We start from the raw sequence: 18200 nt of genomic DNA, 5'->3' as shown, positions 1-18200 counted from the left end.
AAAAAGCTGCCAAGTCATCAGGGATGATTTTGTTTCTTGGCAGACACGTTGTAGACAGGAAACCCTCAGCTAACTCCGCCTTGGGTGAAAGCCAGCAAATAAACCTATTCTTTAAACAAAGCAATACACTTCACTTGTCCAGATTAAAATTCTGGCTGAGTGGGCTCTCAGCCCGAACTGCACATTTCCCAGGCTTTCCTATAGGTAACTTGCGCCTACAGCCATGCGACCAAGTCCTGGCCATGAACGAAGTGTGGTGGGTGTGATACCGCACCCAGGAAATACTTTCAAAAGGAGAAGGACCACACTGTATGAAAATCTAACAAGAAAATAGTGTGACTATCCTTCCTTGTATTATCAGACCACTGAAACAACAGGCCCCAGAAATTAGTCAACCCCAACCCCAAGAAAAAAACTCAACCCAAAACCAAAAAATTCCTCCTGGGAGAAAAGGCCCTGGGCAACTTCTTAGAAAAAGATTCCCAACGTGCCAGCTTTGCTAGACTGCAGAGTTACGCTCTCTTGGAGATGGACTTGGAGGCCACTGGACCTCTGGATTCCTCTCCTCAGTGTGCTTGTCCTGATCTGCTCACCCCCACCCCGGAATAGCTTTAGCCATTTTGTTTCATGCATATCAATTACTGACAGAGAGAAGTGATTTGGCTCAAGGACATGTTGGTCACACACCGTTTTGTTCTGTATATTTTGAATGTCTGTATGAGGTTTGCTAATCTTACGAAATTCCTTGCAGGCAGTGGCAGGGGCGCATGCCTTTAATTCCAGCACTTGGGAGGCAGAGGCAGGCGGATTTCTGAGTTCGAGGTCAGCCTGGTCTACAGAGTGAGTCCCAGGACAGCCAGGGCTACACAGAGAAACCCTGTCTCCAAAAACCAAGGGAGAAAAAAAAAAAAGAAATTCCACAAAGCTTTACATAGCTATCATATCAAAGTTCAATATGAACTGTTATGTCTGAAATATCTTGAATCAGAGCTGACCACTGGGCAGCCCTTTCTGCACCTGTATGTAAGCGCTGCATGGACCCATGTAGCTTTTGTGGATGACACTGAAGAATGCTATTAATAGGCCAAAAAGTTATTATAATACTCAATGGTCTGAAATTCTCCTGTTCACTCACCCCCCCAACCCCTGCCCCCCTCACCTTACTCAGGACCAATCAGCCTGAAGGCTAGCTGATAGAACTTTGCCTAGTAAGCCAACTGCTCTCCTCCCTGCCCTTTAAACTTGTGAGCTGGTTTTTCCTATAAAAACTCTACCCTGAGAGTAGACTGTACTGCAGTCAGGCTCCTGCAGTTCTGTCTATGGTCCTGGACGTCCAGTATCAAGGTGTGCGTCCAATAGACTACTCTTGCTTAACTGAGATCACTCTGTGGTTTAAGTGGCGACTCTGAGCCCCAGCAGTGCTCACACTGAACACTCCTTCTTGCCTCACTATTCATTTGACTCTTTGAATCGGTGTGTGGAGGGAGGACAACCCAACCTGGTTTGTGGGGGGCACAGGCTATGACCATAAGTCTGGCAACTAGAGGTTAATGTACATATTAGATTAGACAACTGTTCCTTAGGACACAGCACAAGCTGCACTATAGTGAAATGAAAACCTCTGTGCTGCAAATAATCACAACATGTGACAAGGTAAACATGTTCTCCCAAGTATAGAGAACAAATTATAAAGTACTTGTATTGGGATATACAATAGTAACAGAAGAATGTCTCATTTTAAAGTGATATCCCTGAAGATACCTAGATGAACCATGAGCACATAAGAACATGAACATACTGGGTGTGGCAGCACTTGCCTTTCTTAGAGACAGGAGTTCTCATTGTAGCCCTGGCTGTCCTGGAGCTCAATCTGTAGACCAGGCTAACCTTCAACTACAGAGAACCATTGCCTCCAAGCTCTGGGATTAAAGGCATACACCACCACCATACAGACGACGGAGTTCCTTTTCAAGAAGATGCAAATTTTGAAAACTCTATCATGGTTGAACAATATAGTTGAATACATTAAAAAAAAAAAGATTGAGTCTACCCTTTTTTTTTTTTTTTTTTTTTTTGTGCCTGGCAGTACAGCTATCTAGATCCCAAGTCAATTCATACTGAGATTATCTTTAGAATATCTGTATTATTTAATTTTCTATAATGAGTATGAATTGTCTGTGCCAAAACAATTTAGAACAACTGGCAAAGCTTGCTATAATTGTGGTAAGGAAGCGGCTCTGACTGTGGGCCCAGTGTGAGCATTGTTTACTGAAGTGGTTTGCTCTGTGGCAGAAATGCACAAGGGGGAAACACCATGCTAGGTCACAATAAGCAACAACCATTAGACAGCTACAAAAATACCACTTTTTCAAATTTCTGAGTCTGAAATGAAAACAACATTGGTTAAGGAAAAGGCATCTAATAATCATTGGATCAAAATAATCATTGATTCTCAAGCTATAGGATGTAGCCAAATAAAAAACCGACAAAAGCATCCACATGTAACCATTATATAACAAGTATAAATTACTTAACAGATCCTTTCAGTGAGCAGCATTTTATCTTTAAGAGACAGTTCATTTTACCATTAGCAAAATACATCAAAAATATATTAAGGCACTAAAATAAATACATAATACTACATTGTCAATGAATGGAGACATCCTGAGGTGTACTGAATGGGTCGTGATGAAGTACCATTATTTTAGCTTTGATAGTGCATAGTAACCTAGCTAGCAAATTATGATGTGCACAATCAGATATGTATCTCAATGTCTACCTCATCTGCAAGACAACGGACTATGACAGTTCTGGAGAAACTTGGTCCACTGTATTCTACTCCTGAGATGTTCACTTACTTTAAGTTTGGCTTCCCTTGGCAACTTATTCTTTCACAATCAACCAGCAATAAGGAGTCTATTCATTAGCAACTTCACAACTTTTGAATTTTCAAGTGAAAAGATTTATCAGATGATTATTTTTAAGGAAATCTTTTGAGGACATTATTTACACTAACATTTTCACAGTTTTAAAAAATGCAAGTTATTGCTGATGATCTTTCTCAGTGGAACCTCTCCTTGGCATGCACTCTACGTGAACACACAAGGAACCTACTGTGCCTTCCGGTTAATTAGAGACTGGAGGCTTTATTTGTAGATACACAAGAAACATTCTTGTGAGATGCTCCTCATAAAAATACAGAGGATCAATTATAACTATGTAAATAGAAAGGTTTCAGGATAGGCCTATATGAAACATTTCCTTAGAGACTCCTAAACATATTAACAAAAGTTTTTGCCTGTATCTGAAAAATAAAACCATTGATTTCACTAACCCCCTTTTTAAAAGAAATTATATTGCTAAAAAGGGCTCTGATAGTATTGTGTAAACATTATTGACACATTATTGACATTCTAGTATACACCTGCTGATTTCCTAGGTAAAGGGCAAAAGAAAGATGCTCTCCTTCCTCCTCTATTCCACACTGCCCACCCAAAATGCAGAAGTCTGGCCTGGGGAAGACTGGAGCTAGGGAAGAAAGCATCTTTAAAATAGGGCTGCAGAAGAAAGGGCGAGAGAAGGGACATCTAGTTATGCACAGGCTCCCTCTTGTCATTCCTGAGTCTTACTTAAAACCTCATTCACACTTTCCAGCCCTGCCTCATCTGTGGACGGCAGGCAAGGCACAGGTTATTCCAGGAGCAGTTCAGCTTAAAGAGGGGCAGCCCAAGTAAACTTGGGAAGAGGATAAAGCTCAAGTGTGGAGACTACGAGGGTGGAGCCATTCTCTGTCCACGGTGAAGCACAGTGGACTCAGGCCTAGCATAGAGTTCCTGCATTTACACTAAATACCTACGAGTCACGCAAGGTTCCAAGTGCAGCTGGCAGGCAGTGAAGCACTATGCTGGTGACGGGGCAGGAATAGACTTTGTTGTTTTGATTTAACAGACTCTCATTCTGTAGCTCAAGCTGGCCTCATGGTAATCCTCCTGCCTCAGCCTCTTAAGTGCTTATGATCAATTGGAGCTCCTACGTTTGGCCAGGTATTGGCCCTGAGAGAAGGACTCCCAAATGACCCTTTGTCAAACTGTCTTTCCTAATCAGATAGTTACATGTTTCTTTTTCATTCCCATGAATAAAAAGTTGTCTTCTAGAGACTATAAACAGATGAGAATCTTTATCTTCATTAAGGCAGACATTACATTTTTTGATACAATGCCACCTTTCTCAATAAATCTTTTCATTTCATAAATTATTAATTTTTAAAAATTTAATATGTATGATGTTTTGCCTGCAAGTATGTCTACATATAACTTGAGCACAGTGCCACAGAGGTCAGAAGAGGGAGCTGGATATCCTGGAGCAGTAGTTTCAGATGGCTGTGGGCTGCCTTGTGTGTGCTAGAGATTGAATCTGGATCTAAGCAAGGGCAGCCGGTGCTCTGAACTGCGGAGCCATCTCTCCGGATGTCAAAGTTGTTACTATCAAGAGACAGGGCTTTGCTATGCTGCTTAGGCTGACCGGAACTCCTGGGCTCCAGCACTCCTCCCCTCCGCCCCCCCACCCCCAGCTTGGTGTGAGCTAGAGCTAGGGCATGCGCCACTGTAGGCAGTTTCAAAGTTATTAAATGAGTAAATATTTTCTTTTCTAGACAGGGTTTCTCTGTGTAACCCTGGTAGTTAGATCTGTAGGACAGGCTGTCCTTGAACTTGGAGATCCTCCTGCCTCTGCCTCCAAAATGCTAGGATTAAAGGCCTGCTCTGCCACTACCACCCAGCTTTGGAGAATTTTTGTGTGTGTGCTTTTACATTATAAATTTAAAGGATTTTTTTTAATAGTGCTGCTGATTGATTGAAACCAGTCTCATGTACGCATGGCAAATACTCTCTACCACTGAACTAGGTTCCCAAGGTTCCCAGCCCATAAAATTATATACAAGGTATAGAAAACTGTGTAGACAGATTAATACTGATGTTATACTAAGCTATACAATTTAATTCCTAGAAGAGTATATATCTTGGATACTGTTGTTAAATGAATCTTTGAGTATCTTTTGTCATCACAGAGTAGAAACTACAAAGCTCTGAGGATGAAGCACAGGCAATATAATAATTACATCGATGCTTTCAATATGTCATGTATAATATTTTAATGTATTGCTATTTTAAAACTGAGACAGCTAACATTTATATAAATATCTCCTGTTTGGAAATAATATTTGAATGCTGATGCTGATTTAGCTAACTGAATACTCTGCTAATTTAGACCACATTAAGATTAATGATACAGCTAATTTAATATATCATATTGGCTAACTAGTATTTGAAAATAGGTACTTTTTCTCAATAGCCTGTTGAGAAAGTGCCCTGACTCTGGCTTACAGCCACATCACTCTCCTAGCTTGTGATGGCTGAACCCCTCAGAAAGGATTACAGAGCCCTCAAACCACACGCGCAGTCACACTGAAGTCTCCCACTTCTGCATGTCTACTTCCAACCATCATTTCTCCCAGTCTCTCAAAAAATAAAAACTATCAAAGTTTTCTAAAAGGCTCGGCAGTTTTTTGGAGTCTCTGAATGATTACAGCATTCTGCAGATCTGCTTCTTCCAATGTGAGCGTTTCATCCAGCAATCTGAGGAAAGGAAGAGCTGTAGCCAGAGCAAAGGGAGGGCTTCTCTGAGATCCTTGGTAGTTTTCAATGAAGTCTTTGATGTGGCTCACCCTGCAAAGTAGCACAAACTATTAATATGAAAATCCAAACTAATTTAACGTAACAGCAACTTGAATAGCTATTTCAATTTGTTAAAGTAGAGACTAGAGAAAGTTTTTTATGATACAACTAGTTATTTGTTGTTGTTTTAGAAGGAGTGCTGGGCTTACAGGCCAGTGCTGAGTTTACAGGTATGTGACACCACATCCAGTTTATGTGGTGCTGGGGATCAAACCCAGGGCTCCACGCACCCTAGGCAGGTACTTTATCATTTGAGCTACATCCCAAGCTCGCTATCCTTTGTGAATGAACCCAGAGACTCATGCATGCTCTCCAAGAGCTCCTACTACTCAAGTGTCTAAGATCTAGGTGTTTTAGATTTGATGCATGTGTGTGTGTGCACTCTACCAACTGAGCTGCATCCCCAGCCCATAATTACTACAATCTTGAATGTCAAGAGTTTGAATGTTCAAAGTTATGTTCATCTTTTAAGGAGAGTGCACATATAGGACATCAGTATTGTATTACTAGCTAAAATATTTGTTAGTTTATTGTATTGTCTGTGTGTGGATGGCCCTCTCCATCCACCTTTATTGTGGAATCCTACTCAGACTTCCAGGAAATATTCTTTTTTTTTTTTTAAGATTTATTTATTTTATGCATATGAGTACATTGTTGCTGTCTTCAGACACACCAGAAGAGGGCATCCGATTCCATTACAGATGATTGTGAGCCACCATGTAGTTGCTGGGATTTGAACTCAGGACCTCTGGAAGAGCAGTTAGTACTCTTAACCGCTGAGCCATCTCTCCAGCCCCTCCAGGAAATATTCTAAAATAAAAATGATGCTATAATATTTTCCTTTCTTCTTTGCCCCTTTCCCCTTTTTTTGCAGTGGTGGGGATCCAACCCAGGGCCTTGTGCATGTTGGACTACTGATCTACACCCCCAGACCTCAAGAATATTTTCTCAACATTTGGAATTTCTGTTTTGTGTTTATTGAAACAGAGTCCTTTCAGACTTAATTTTTTGCAAGCATTTATCAAATCACGCTAAGTAATTCCACAAGGAAGTAACACAAACAACAAGTAGGTTAAGATTTGAATAGCCTGAGACTCAGGCCACAGTCACTTCTGGTTCTATCACTGAGTATCTCTTCGTGTACCAACTGTGTTAGTGATGTAAACTCTTTTGTACTTTTTAGTAATGGAGATTAAACCCACGTTTTTGTTCGAGCATTGAGATACACCTTCAACCTGATGCTTTTGATCTTCCTGCCTCTACTTTCTAAGCTTGGGATACACTAGATCCTATCTCACAGACAAATGGACAAACAAAAACTGTACAAAGACAAGAAATCTAAGCTGAGCCTGGTGACAGTTTTGTAACTCTAGTTGCTGGAGAGGCTGAGGCTCATGACTGAAGTTCAAAGTCTGCCTGGCAACTGATGACAACTTGCCAAAGTTAATAGAAAGCAAAAGCGGGATGGTTCAGTGATAGAATGCTGTGCTAAAACAATACAAAAGCATCACTCCGACCTCCTACCCTAAAGAACAAATATAAATTTCAAAGGCTATAAGAGTGTGTAAAAGCACTTGCCCCCATACCTGACAACCTGAGTTAGATCCCCGGGACTCACACGATGGAAAAAGAATAGATTCTCAGAAGTTATTCTGACACTCCCACCCACCCAAACACAGGTATGTGTGTGTATGCCCCACCCAAGCTCAAGCTCACAAAAGATAACTAGATAATGAGAGAAAGAGAGAAAAAGAGAGAGAGAGGTATATAGACAGATGTATGTATGTTGAGAAGGAAGGAAGGAAGGAAAAGAAAAAAAGAAAAAAAAAAGAGAGTGAGAAAATAAGAATGAATATCGAAGTCAGCCTGGTCTATAGTAAGTTCTAGGATAGGCAGGGCTACACAAAAAAACCCTGTCTCAAAAACCACCCCCCAAAATAAAGACTAAACAACCCCCTCCCAAAATTATAACAAACCCTAATTGGGCATGCTGGTACAAGCCTGTATTCCCAGAAAAAGGATGGCTAAAGCAATATTGAGTTGAAGGCTAGACTGAATTACAGAGTTGCAAATCAACCTAGAAAGCCCCTGCCTCACCAACCAACCAACCAACCAACTAACCAACCAACCAATCAACAGCATGCAAGCTGATTAACCACCTACTAAATAAAACCATAGGCCTGTGGAGATCTTAGCCTACTAATGATGAAGAAGACATATTTTACCCCCTATAAGGTAAGTTATTCAGAAAAATACAGTAATTTTACTTCTGGGGGACATAACTTTAGGTATACAGTACAAGCTGGGTATGATCTGGACAATGAGTGCTGGAGAGATGGTTCAGCAGTTAAGAGCACAGACTGCTCTTCTAGAGGATCTGAGTTTAATTCCCAGCAACCACATGATGGCTCACAACCATCTGTAATGGGTTCTGATGCCCTCTTCTGGTGTGGCTGAAGACAGCAACAGTGTACTCACATATATAAAATAAATAAATCTTTAAAGAGAAAAGAATACGTATTTCCATGTCTTCGAGTTTAAAACTGACCAGGCCAAAAAAGTGATACCAGGGCTCATAACCACAAAAATGCAGAGAGGAAGAAAGGGCTTCAGCAAGCCAACACATACTAAGAGATTAAAATGGAAAATAGACAAATTCCTGACTCTAGTTGGACATTTTAGGATAGCCTTCCTGGTAACTAATAAACAAAGAAATGTGCTAGGTATTTATCATGAATGAAGAGCTGGGTTTGATCCCTAATGCTGGGTGTTGTGTGTTAGGGAAGCAATGATTTAAAACAATGAGGAGCTGGCAGAAAGGAAAATGGACCCATGAATACAGAGCGGAGAGTTCAGAACAGATACAGCCATCTGGTTTATAAAGCATGGAAAGGGAAGGGATAGACAAACGTCTGTACAGACAGAACACTGCCAGGTGACATGCTCTGGCCAGTATAGTGTAACAGTGAGTAACACAAGTGGACTCATGCTCAAAGGAGACTTCCTCTTGTGCTTCTTCTTTGCTATGAGGACAGGGTGAGCTCCTTTAATGTTTTAACAAAGTGGGAGACAGAAGAACAGATCTAGAATGGATGACCTGCAAACAAGTCCAGTTGAGTTCCACAAAGCCATACCAGGAAACACAGGAGAAAAACTTTGAAACTAGAGTTGTGCTTTTTCTTTTTTTTCCTTTATTTTGTTTTTTTTTGTTTGTTTGTTTTTGTTTTTCCGAGACAGGGTTTCTCTGTGTAGCCCTGTCTGTCCTGGAACTCACTCTGTAGACCAGGCTGGCCTTGAACTAGAAATCTGCCTGCCTCTGCCTCCCAAGTGCTGGGATTAAAGGCAAGTGCCACTACTGCCAGTTGAGTCTAAGAATTAATTAATTAATTAATTAATTTATTTATTTATTTATTTATTGGTTTTTTTGGATTTGGTTTTTCTGAGACAGGGTTTCTCTGTGTAGCCGTGGCTGTCCTGGAACTCCCTCTGTAGACCAGGCTGGCCTCGAACTCAGAAATCCGCCTGCCTCTGCCTCCCAGAGTGCTGGGATTATAGGCGTGCACCACCACTGCCTGGCGTGAGTCTAAGAATCTTATGTTGCATTGTACATTTAGAGTTATTTATTAAAAGTCTTCCTTGGTTTTCAAAAATTATCTTTGTCTAAACTTAAAAAGAAAAAATGAAATTTAAAATCAGAAAACAAATTAGACAAGTACAGAAACAAAGGACTGACCTGTGAGAAACATTAAATCTTTGGACAGTCCTTTCCCCATTGGCTAACCAGATCTGGATCCTGGTAACGGGCTCCAAGTTGTTCAGTGAGACAGCAGACAAAGTCCTTTTATCGTCAACTTCCTCACTCTGTGCTTTAGAGACGATTCTCGGTGTGGCACTGAGAAAATCCACACAACACAGGCAGACACATAGTTCCTCATTGTTATAAAGAGTGGACATCATGCTCATGTTAGCAACAGTTCTACAAGTCACAACTACTCCCTCAGTAATGACTAACAAATGTTAGTTATGGTACGACATACAATGCTCTATGAATAAAAGAAAACAATGACATGCAGTCTGTCTGTAAGCCTTCAGAATGACAAGTAGAGTAGTACTACCCAGGCACAGGATGACTCTCTAAAGGAATTAGACATTTTCTGCAGAGGTTAGCCTTGAGTTGTCAAGGAAAAGAAAGCAAAGTATTTTGAAAGGTACGCCTAGGGCTGGAGAGAGGGCTCAGCAGTTAGGAGCAGTGACTGCTCTTCCGAAGGTCCTGAGTTCAAATTCCAGCAACCACATGGTGGCTCACAACCATCTGTAATGAGATCTGATGCCTTCTTCTGGAGTCAGCTGCAGTGTACTTACATAAAACTCGAAGTAGCCTCATAGCTAATCGCTGTAGGTTCTGTCCTGGGCACCATCACATATCTTTGACATTAATACTTTACCAGGTGTATTCCTTTTTATTTATTTATTTATTTTTTCCGTATCTCTGTATAGCCCTGGCTGTCCTGGAACTCACTCTGTAGACCAGGCTGGCCTCGAACTCAGAAATCCACCTGCCTCTGCCTTCCAGTGTGCTGGGATTACAGGCGTGCGCCACCACCACCTGGCTACCAGGTGTGTTCTTATGTTTAATATTTTAAAATTCAAACAGTGATCATAGAACCAAATGTGTAGGCACTGGAAACTATAAGTAAAGTTTTACCAGAGGAAAAAGTGGAACTTTACTATTGGGAAGTTAGCAGAGGTGCTCTAGTGTATGAACTAGGGAGAAAAAAAAATGGATTTATTTAATTTTGTCCTCAGTAGGAACTTTTGATCTGATGCCCCTACCAAATGCCCAAGATTGGTTCTGTCTTATATTAACTAAGGAAAATAGGCCACAGGAATCCTTATAAAAATCAGTAGAAGGGACACACACGGTATGTGCTCAGTTGGTAGAGTGCTTGCTTAGCACAGACAAATCTTTATTTCAATCTATAATACCCCATAAAACTGAGTATGTGGCAAACCTCTTAATCTAAGGATTTAGGAGGTGGAGGTAGGAGTATCAAAAGTTCAAAGCCATATATAAAGACCTGCCTAAAACAAACAAAGCAAGCCAAACCAAAACCAAAACCAACCTTAAAAAAACAATCTCAGGCTGGAGAGATGGCTCAGCAGTTAAGAATACTGACTGATCTCCCAAAGGTCCTGAGCTCAAATCCCAGCAACCACATGGTGGCTCACAACCATCCGTAATGAGAGCTGACACTCTCCTTCCAGTGTATCTAAAGACAGCTACAGTGTACTTACTCACATATAATAAACAAACAAACAAATAAATAAATACTATTATGGGATAGTGCCAGATGGGAGATTCATCTGAGAAGATGTGACAAGACAGACTGACACGTGGTAGCTGAGCAAAGCTAACCAGCCACAGGGCAGAATGTGGCTCAGAATAAATGGGTTATCTTAAGTTATGCGCTAATCAGAAGCCTAGCTTTATGGCCAAGGTATCTGTAAATATGTTTTGAGTCTGAGTATTATTTCTGGGAGCATGGGGCTAGGAGGAAAAACCAGACATAACCTCTACCAACCGAAGATGTATTTAGTAGTAAGTTCTTTGCTTCACATGTGTATGGGCCCTAAGTTTAACTGCCAGCACTAGGAAAAAAGAAAGCTTTCTAGCAGGAGCAGGATCAAGTCCTGGATGGTCAGAATAATGAGAGTGCTCGTCATGGAGAGCAGACACTAAGCATGCTTACCTTCCTAGTCGGTGGCCCTGTCCTGAGAAGGGCTGGAACACAGGCTTTGTACACATACATACTTCATTTTTTTTATCTTCAACTTTAACATCCACCTCCTCTTTATCAAAAACTCCCTGTAACTCTGAAGGCAATTCCCTTTGAAAGAAAAGAAAATAATAAAAGTCCAAGATTAACCTTAATTATGGCAAGATTGAGGTCGGCCTGGATGACAAGAGACCCTTGCAAAAATAATTGGGTTGGTAAAGGTACTTGCTACCACGCCTGATCACCTGAGTTTTGTCTCTGGAACCCACATGGTGGAAGGAGAGAACCAACTGCTATAAGCTGTCTTCTGATTTCTAATATGACTATAATATACACACAGGGGTGGTATGTGTTATGTATGTTATGTATGTATGTATGAATGAATGAATTACATGAAACAAATATAAATGATATGCAATACCTCTACAATGAAAGAATTGAATGTGTGCATGAAAGCCAGAGGAGGGCATTAGGTGTTTTATTACTTTCTGTTGTATTCATTTGAGGCAGGGTCTCTCCATGAACCTAAAGCTCTTGGGTTTTTTGTTTGTTTGTTTGTTTGTTTAAACTAGTCTGGCAGCCAGTTATCCCCCTGCCTCTGCTCTGCAATAGTGCTGGGTTGCAGGTACATGAAACAATGTTCATTAGGTCCTCATGGTGCAGAGCAAGTGCTCCGAACAACTGAGCTGTCTCCACCCCAGTTAAACATTTATTTATTATCTTTGTGCGTATGCATGATGCATATGTGAAAATACGGGTAGAAGCCAGAGGACAACTTTTGGGAGTCAATTTCCTCCTTCACTATGAATTAATTCTGGGTACTGAACTGAGGGCTTCAAGCTTGATTGAAAAGGACTTTGATCCAATGAGCTGTCAAAGCCCATTGGTTTTTATCTTTTTTTTTTTTTTTTTTTTTTTTTTTTTTTTAACCAAAAGAGAGGTAGCCAAAGTACTGTGAATAAATAGAAATATTAAGTTTCGGTTCTGTTTTTGTTACTGCTATTTGCTTTGCTTTTTTGAGATGAGGATCTCATATATTAAGGCTGGCCTTGAATCTGATTCATGGTTCTACCTTCTGAGTGTAGAACTACAGGCATATGCCACTATACTTGGTTAGTGGTGGTTTTTGTTTTTGAGACAGGTTCTGACTTGGTAGCAGAGGCTGGCCTAAAACACATGAAACACTTAATATATCGAGCTTCAAAGATATGACAATCCTCCTGCCTCAACCTCTCAAGTATCTAGTTAATAGGCAGAACACTTTCCTGGCTCATCTACATTTTTAAACAAAAATACAGATTTACTTTGATCATAACAATGGTAAACTACAGATTACTACTGAATTAAGATAAAAATATTTTCACGCCTTTAATCCCAGCACTTGAGAGACAGAGGCAGAGGCAGGCAGATTTCTGAGTTCGAAGCCAGCCTGGTCTACAGAGTAAGTTCCAGGAAAGCCAGGGCTACACAGAGAAACCCTGTTTCAGGAAAAAAACATTTTTTTTTCATGTTTCATCCTTTAAAAAAAAAAAATCCGGTGTTGGGCTGGAGAGATGGCTCAGCAGTTAAGAGCATTGACTGCTCTTCTGAAGATCTTGAGTTCAAATCCCAGCAACCATATGGTGGCTCACAACCATCCATAATGACCTCTGATGCCCTCTTCTGGGGTGTCTAACGACAGCTACAGTGTACTCACATATAATAAATAAATAAATCTTTTTGTTTTTAAATCTGGTTTTTTGAGACAGGATTCCTCTGTGTAGCCCTGGCTGTCCTCAACTCAGAGATCCACTGAAGATCTCCCTAAAGGCAGGAATTAAAGGCATGCACCACCACTGCCTGGTGCATATTTCATCCTAAAAGATTTAAATGACAGAGATTGGCTCCAGCACTAGGCTTTGTCTAATATTTCAGATACCCTTTCTTGTTTTATCTGTCCATAATATTTCAGATACCCTTTCTTGTTTTGTCTGTCTGTCCATCCGTCCGTCCATCCATCCGTCCATCCATTTATTTTTAATGTATATGAGTACACTGTAGTTGTCTTCAGACATACCAGAAAGAGTCACCATGTGGCTGCTGGGAATTGAACTTAGACCCCTGGAAGAGCAGTCAGTGCTCTTCCCCACTGAGCCATCTCTCCAGCCCTGGTTGTTTATATTTAAGATGAGGTCTTTCTATATAGCCCTGGCTGGCTTGGAACTTACTATGTAGAACAGGTTGGCCTCAAACTCATTGATCTATCTCCCTACCCCCCCGGAGTGCTGGATTGAAGGTGTGTGCTACCATATCCAGACTAAATATTCTTCATAAATATAATAATTCAATGTATAAATTTTTCATTTGAGTTAGAATAGCCAATTAGGACTATAGACACAGAATATTTAACAACTCGTGGTACTGGACTGGGGGGTTATAACTCAGTGGTAGAACATTAGCCCTGATGTGCAAGTCCTCTGAATTGGATCTCTCTGGAAATGGGTTGGGGGAAGCAAATAATCTAATATTAAAACAGGCAAAGAAGGGGCATGGGGGAATCTTTAGGAAGTCCCAGAGAGCTAAGATGTGGGAGGCTCCCAGGAGTCAATGGGAATGACCATAGCTGAGATGCCTAACATTGTGGACATGGAACCTGAAGAGGCCACTTCCTGCAGAAGTCTTGTCTTCCAGGCAAGACTCCCAGTGGAGGGATAAGGACACCAACCCACCCACAAAACCTTTAACCCCAAATTTTTCCTGTCTAAAAGAAATGCAGGCACAAAGATGGAACAGAGGCTGAAGGAATAGCTAACCAACAGTTGGCCCAACCTAAACCCATCACATGGACAAGCACCAATTCCCAACGTTATTAATGATACTGTTATGCTTGCAGACAAGAGCTTAGCATAACTGTCCTCTGAGAGGCTCTACCCAGCAGCTGACTGAAACAGATGCAGATACCCACAGCCAAACATTGGACAGAGGTCAGGAACTCTTATGGAAGAGTTATGGGAAGGATTGAAGGCCCTGAAGGGGATGGGAACCCCACAGGAGGACCAACAGAGTCAACTAACCTGGACCTCTGGGAGCTCCCAAAGACTGAGATGCACATGTGCAGCTCAGTCTACATGTGGGCCCCCCAACAACCACAGTGGAGGCTCTCCCTAACGCTGTAGCCTGACTGTGTTATCAGTTCCCCAACAGAGCTACCTTGTCCGGCCTCTGGAAGAGGATGCACCTAATCTGGCAGAGATAATACCACAGGGCAGGAGGGGCAGGGATACCCAGGGAGGCCCTAGCCTCTTAGAGGAGAAGGAGGGGGAGGGTGTCTCTGAGAAGTGGGTGATTGGAAGGGGGCAGAGTTTGGGATGTAAATAAATATTTTTTTTAAAAAAAGGCAAAGAAGAAAATGGACAAATAATTTTAATAGATAAACAAATGGCTGATAAACACAGAAAAGCCATTCAACATTACTAATCATGAGGAAAATGAAAAGAACCAGAATAAAGCAATGTTTCCTACTTATTTTTTTTTAAAGATTTATTTATTATTATATGTTAGTACACTGTAGCTGTCTTCAGACACACCAGAAGAGGTGTCAGATCTTGTTGAGGGTGGTTGTGAGCCACCATGTGGTTGCTGGGATTTGAACTCAGGACCTTTGGAAGAGCAGTCGGTGCTCTTCACCGCTGAGCCACCTCTCCAGCCCCTGTTTCCTACTTATAAGAAAAGCTTTAATTTAAAAAGGCTGGCAATGACAAATATTAGTGGAGACAGAAAAACTGTAATCTCCATACACTGCTGGTATATTGCTAGGGTTCTTTCAATGGTATAGCCACTTTGGAATATAGTTCAACATCCCTTTGTGAAGTTATAGAATTAACACTTGTTGGGGTCTATATGTGTGTGCATATCCCTAATTGAAACCATTTGTCCACATAAGAACTTAGCCAAGGGGCTGGAGCGATGAGCAGTTCAGAACATAGTCCACTCTTCCAGAGGACCACTCTCGGCTTCAGAACCCATGTCAGGTGGTTTTTAGCATGCTCTTACCATAGTTCCGGGGACATGATGCCTCTGGCCTCTGCAGGCATCTGCATGCATTTGTACAATGCATCCCTTCCCCTTGCATACACATAATTGAAAAAATTAAAACAAAAACTTAGTTGGGTTAGTGGTACATGTCTGTACTCCTAGGAATTAAGTGGTAAAGATAGAAAGATAAGGAATTCAAGGTCATATTCAGTAATGAACTTGGGGTCAGCCTGGGCTAAATGAGACACTGATATCTCCCTAAACTAATTAATTTATACAGGATGTAAGAGTGTAGTCAATAGTAGAGCAAGTACTTGCCCAGCTTGAATAAAGCTCTGGCTTTGACCTATATATATCTCTGCAAAACAAAACAAAACCCAAGTCAACCAACAACTAAACAAACAAGCAAAAAGCAAAATACTTGCACAGAAATATTCATAGCAGCATTATTTTTAACAACTGGAAATATGGAAATAACCCAAACATCTAACCACTGATAAACAGACAAACTGTGGCATATCTCACTACATAGCTCTTGCTGTCTTTGAAGTCACAGAGATCTGCCTTTATCTGCCTTGAGAATGTTAGGATTAAAAGCATGCACCACCATGACTAGTCAGATACTTATTATAGTGATAGTTAAATAGTCTCAATTGCCAAGAAAAATTAAGTGTGTGTGTGTAAGTGATCATTGTGGGATTATAGATATATTCAAAAGAGTTCATAATGGAAAAGTAAAAACCAGTTTATAAAATAATATTCACATCTTTTTTTGGGGGGGTTGGTAGGGGGAGTGTTCGAGACAGGGTTTCTCTGTGTAGCCCTGGCTGTCCTGTCTCACTCTGTAGACCAGGCTGGCCTCGAACTCAGAAATCCACCTGCCTCTGCCTCCTAAGTGCTGGGATTAAAGGCATGCACCACCACTGCATGGCTGAATATTCACATTTTATATATAAATCAATGCATAGGCTGAAGAAGTGGCTCAAAGGTTAAGAGCACTAATTGAACCTGGGTTCAATTCCCAGCACCTATATGGTGACTCACAACAATCTGCAGTTCCAGAGGATCAGACATCTTCTGGCTTCCACAGGCACCAAGCATACACATGATGCATAGATATATATGCAGGCAAATACCCACACATATAAAATAAAATTTAAAATCTTAAAAATGAAAAAAATTTCACTTCACTGGAATGAAAATTCAACAAAGATGTTAATGGCAGCTATTTCTGAGATTTAAAATTATTTGTAATTTTCAAGTTTTTCTTAATGCTTTAAAACTTAGAATAAAGGCTAGCCTGGAGAGAGAAAGAGAAGGAGGGTGGAAGAGGCGAGGGAGAGAAAGGAAGAAAGAGAAGGATCAATTTAAGCCAAATGTGGTAGTTTATACGTTTGATTTCAAGGCTAGCTGAGACTAGATGAAACAGTTGTTTAACAACTTTGCATTATGTCTGTGTGTAGGTATGTGCATGTGAGAGCAGATGCCCTTGGGAGGCCAGAAGAGGATGTCCGACACCCCCCACCCCAGCTCTCAAACTAGAGTAGCAAACACTCTTAACCTCTGAGCCACCTCTCCAGATCCAGCTGTTGTTTAAACAAAACAAAGCAAAATAAACTAACAAACCCAACCCCCCCACCACCACCCAACCCTCCAAAAAGGGATGAGATGTTGTGAATTCATAGAAACAGTATGCCTGTGAATGCATAAAGGGGCACAATCATTATTACAAATAATTCTTTCATTGTAAACATGCCTAAAATATCCTTCTACTATAGCTTACTTACCCCTTTTTGATGGAGTTCAGAAACTGCTGACTTGCACCATCAGCGTAACTTCTAAAATCATCATTGACAGTGAATCCGTTTTTCCACAATTTTATATTTACATCTACCTACAAGGAAGTACAGAAGGGAATGCATCATTAGTAACGGTGATAGTAGAAAGTGACGTTTTCTGAACTCTCCTAGCACTGTGGTTTTCCAAATTGTTATTTTATATACATGATCATTTTGCCTGCCTGGATGTCTGTGCACCACTTGAGTGCAGTGCCCACAGAGGCCAGAAGAGGGTATCAAATCCTCAGGCACTGGAGTCACAGAAGGTTGTGAGCCACTACTCTGTGCTGGAAATTGAACCCACATCCTCTGAAGAGCAGCCAATCCTCTTAACTGCTGAGCCATCTCTCCAGTCCCCTATCACTCTATGATCCATATGTAAAGAGCACATTTCAAATGTGAAATATAAAAATAATGTATTTATATATTATATGGTTAAAAAATCATTAGTAATAGTAAGATAACTCACTTGGAAAAAGTTCTGTGCCATGTGTGACTCATACAACACCTGACGAAAGGCTTTTTAGATTCTCATCATAAGAGGACTTCATCTGAAATGATTCTGACCATGAAGACCATGCAGGGTGATCTAGTGATGAACGCCTATAATCCTAGCATGCAGGAGGCTGAGACAGGAGGACTGAGTTCCAGTGTCCAGGCCAGGATATATACCAAGTACCAACCAGGTCAATCTGAGGTACAGGGTTTAATTCTGCCTCAAAAGGCAAACACACTGGGCTGGAGAGACGGTTTAGCTGCTAAGACTGCTTACTGTTCTTAAAGAAGACAAGGATTCAGTTCTTAGCTCCCACATGATAATATAGTTTCCCCTATATAAA

At 40.9% G+C, this 18200-nt stretch overlaps 1 protein-coding gene across 1 annotated transcript in view; it reads right to left on the bottom strand.

The window, feature by feature from the left end:
* Positions 1–2123: 2123 nt before the first annotated feature.
* Positions 2124–18200, bottom strand: part of Ubxn2a (UBX domain protein 2A) — a 30203-nt gene continuing 14126 nt past the window's right edge. The window contains exons 4-7 of the mRNA XM_052186155.1: positions 17311–17417; positions 11483–11620; positions 9466–9624; positions 2124–5723 (exon numbers count right to left, since the gene is read on the bottom strand). Of these exons, the coding sequence (XP_052042115.1) occupies positions 5534–5723; positions 9466–9624; positions 11483–11620; positions 17311–17417 (594 nt within the window). The 3' untranslated portion in view covers positions 2124–5533. The remainder of the gene's footprint in view (positions 5724–9465; positions 9625–11482; positions 11621–17310; positions 17418–18200) is intronic.

Source organism: Apodemus sylvaticus, chromosome 6 (assembly GCF_947179515.1).
Source record: "Apodemus sylvaticus chromosome 6, mApoSyl1.1, whole genome shotgun sequence".
Classification (NCBI taxonomy): Eukaryota; Metazoa; Chordata; class Mammalia; order Rodentia; family Muridae; genus Apodemus; species Apodemus sylvaticus.
This window is presented reverse-complemented; position numbering and strand designations above follow the sequence as displayed.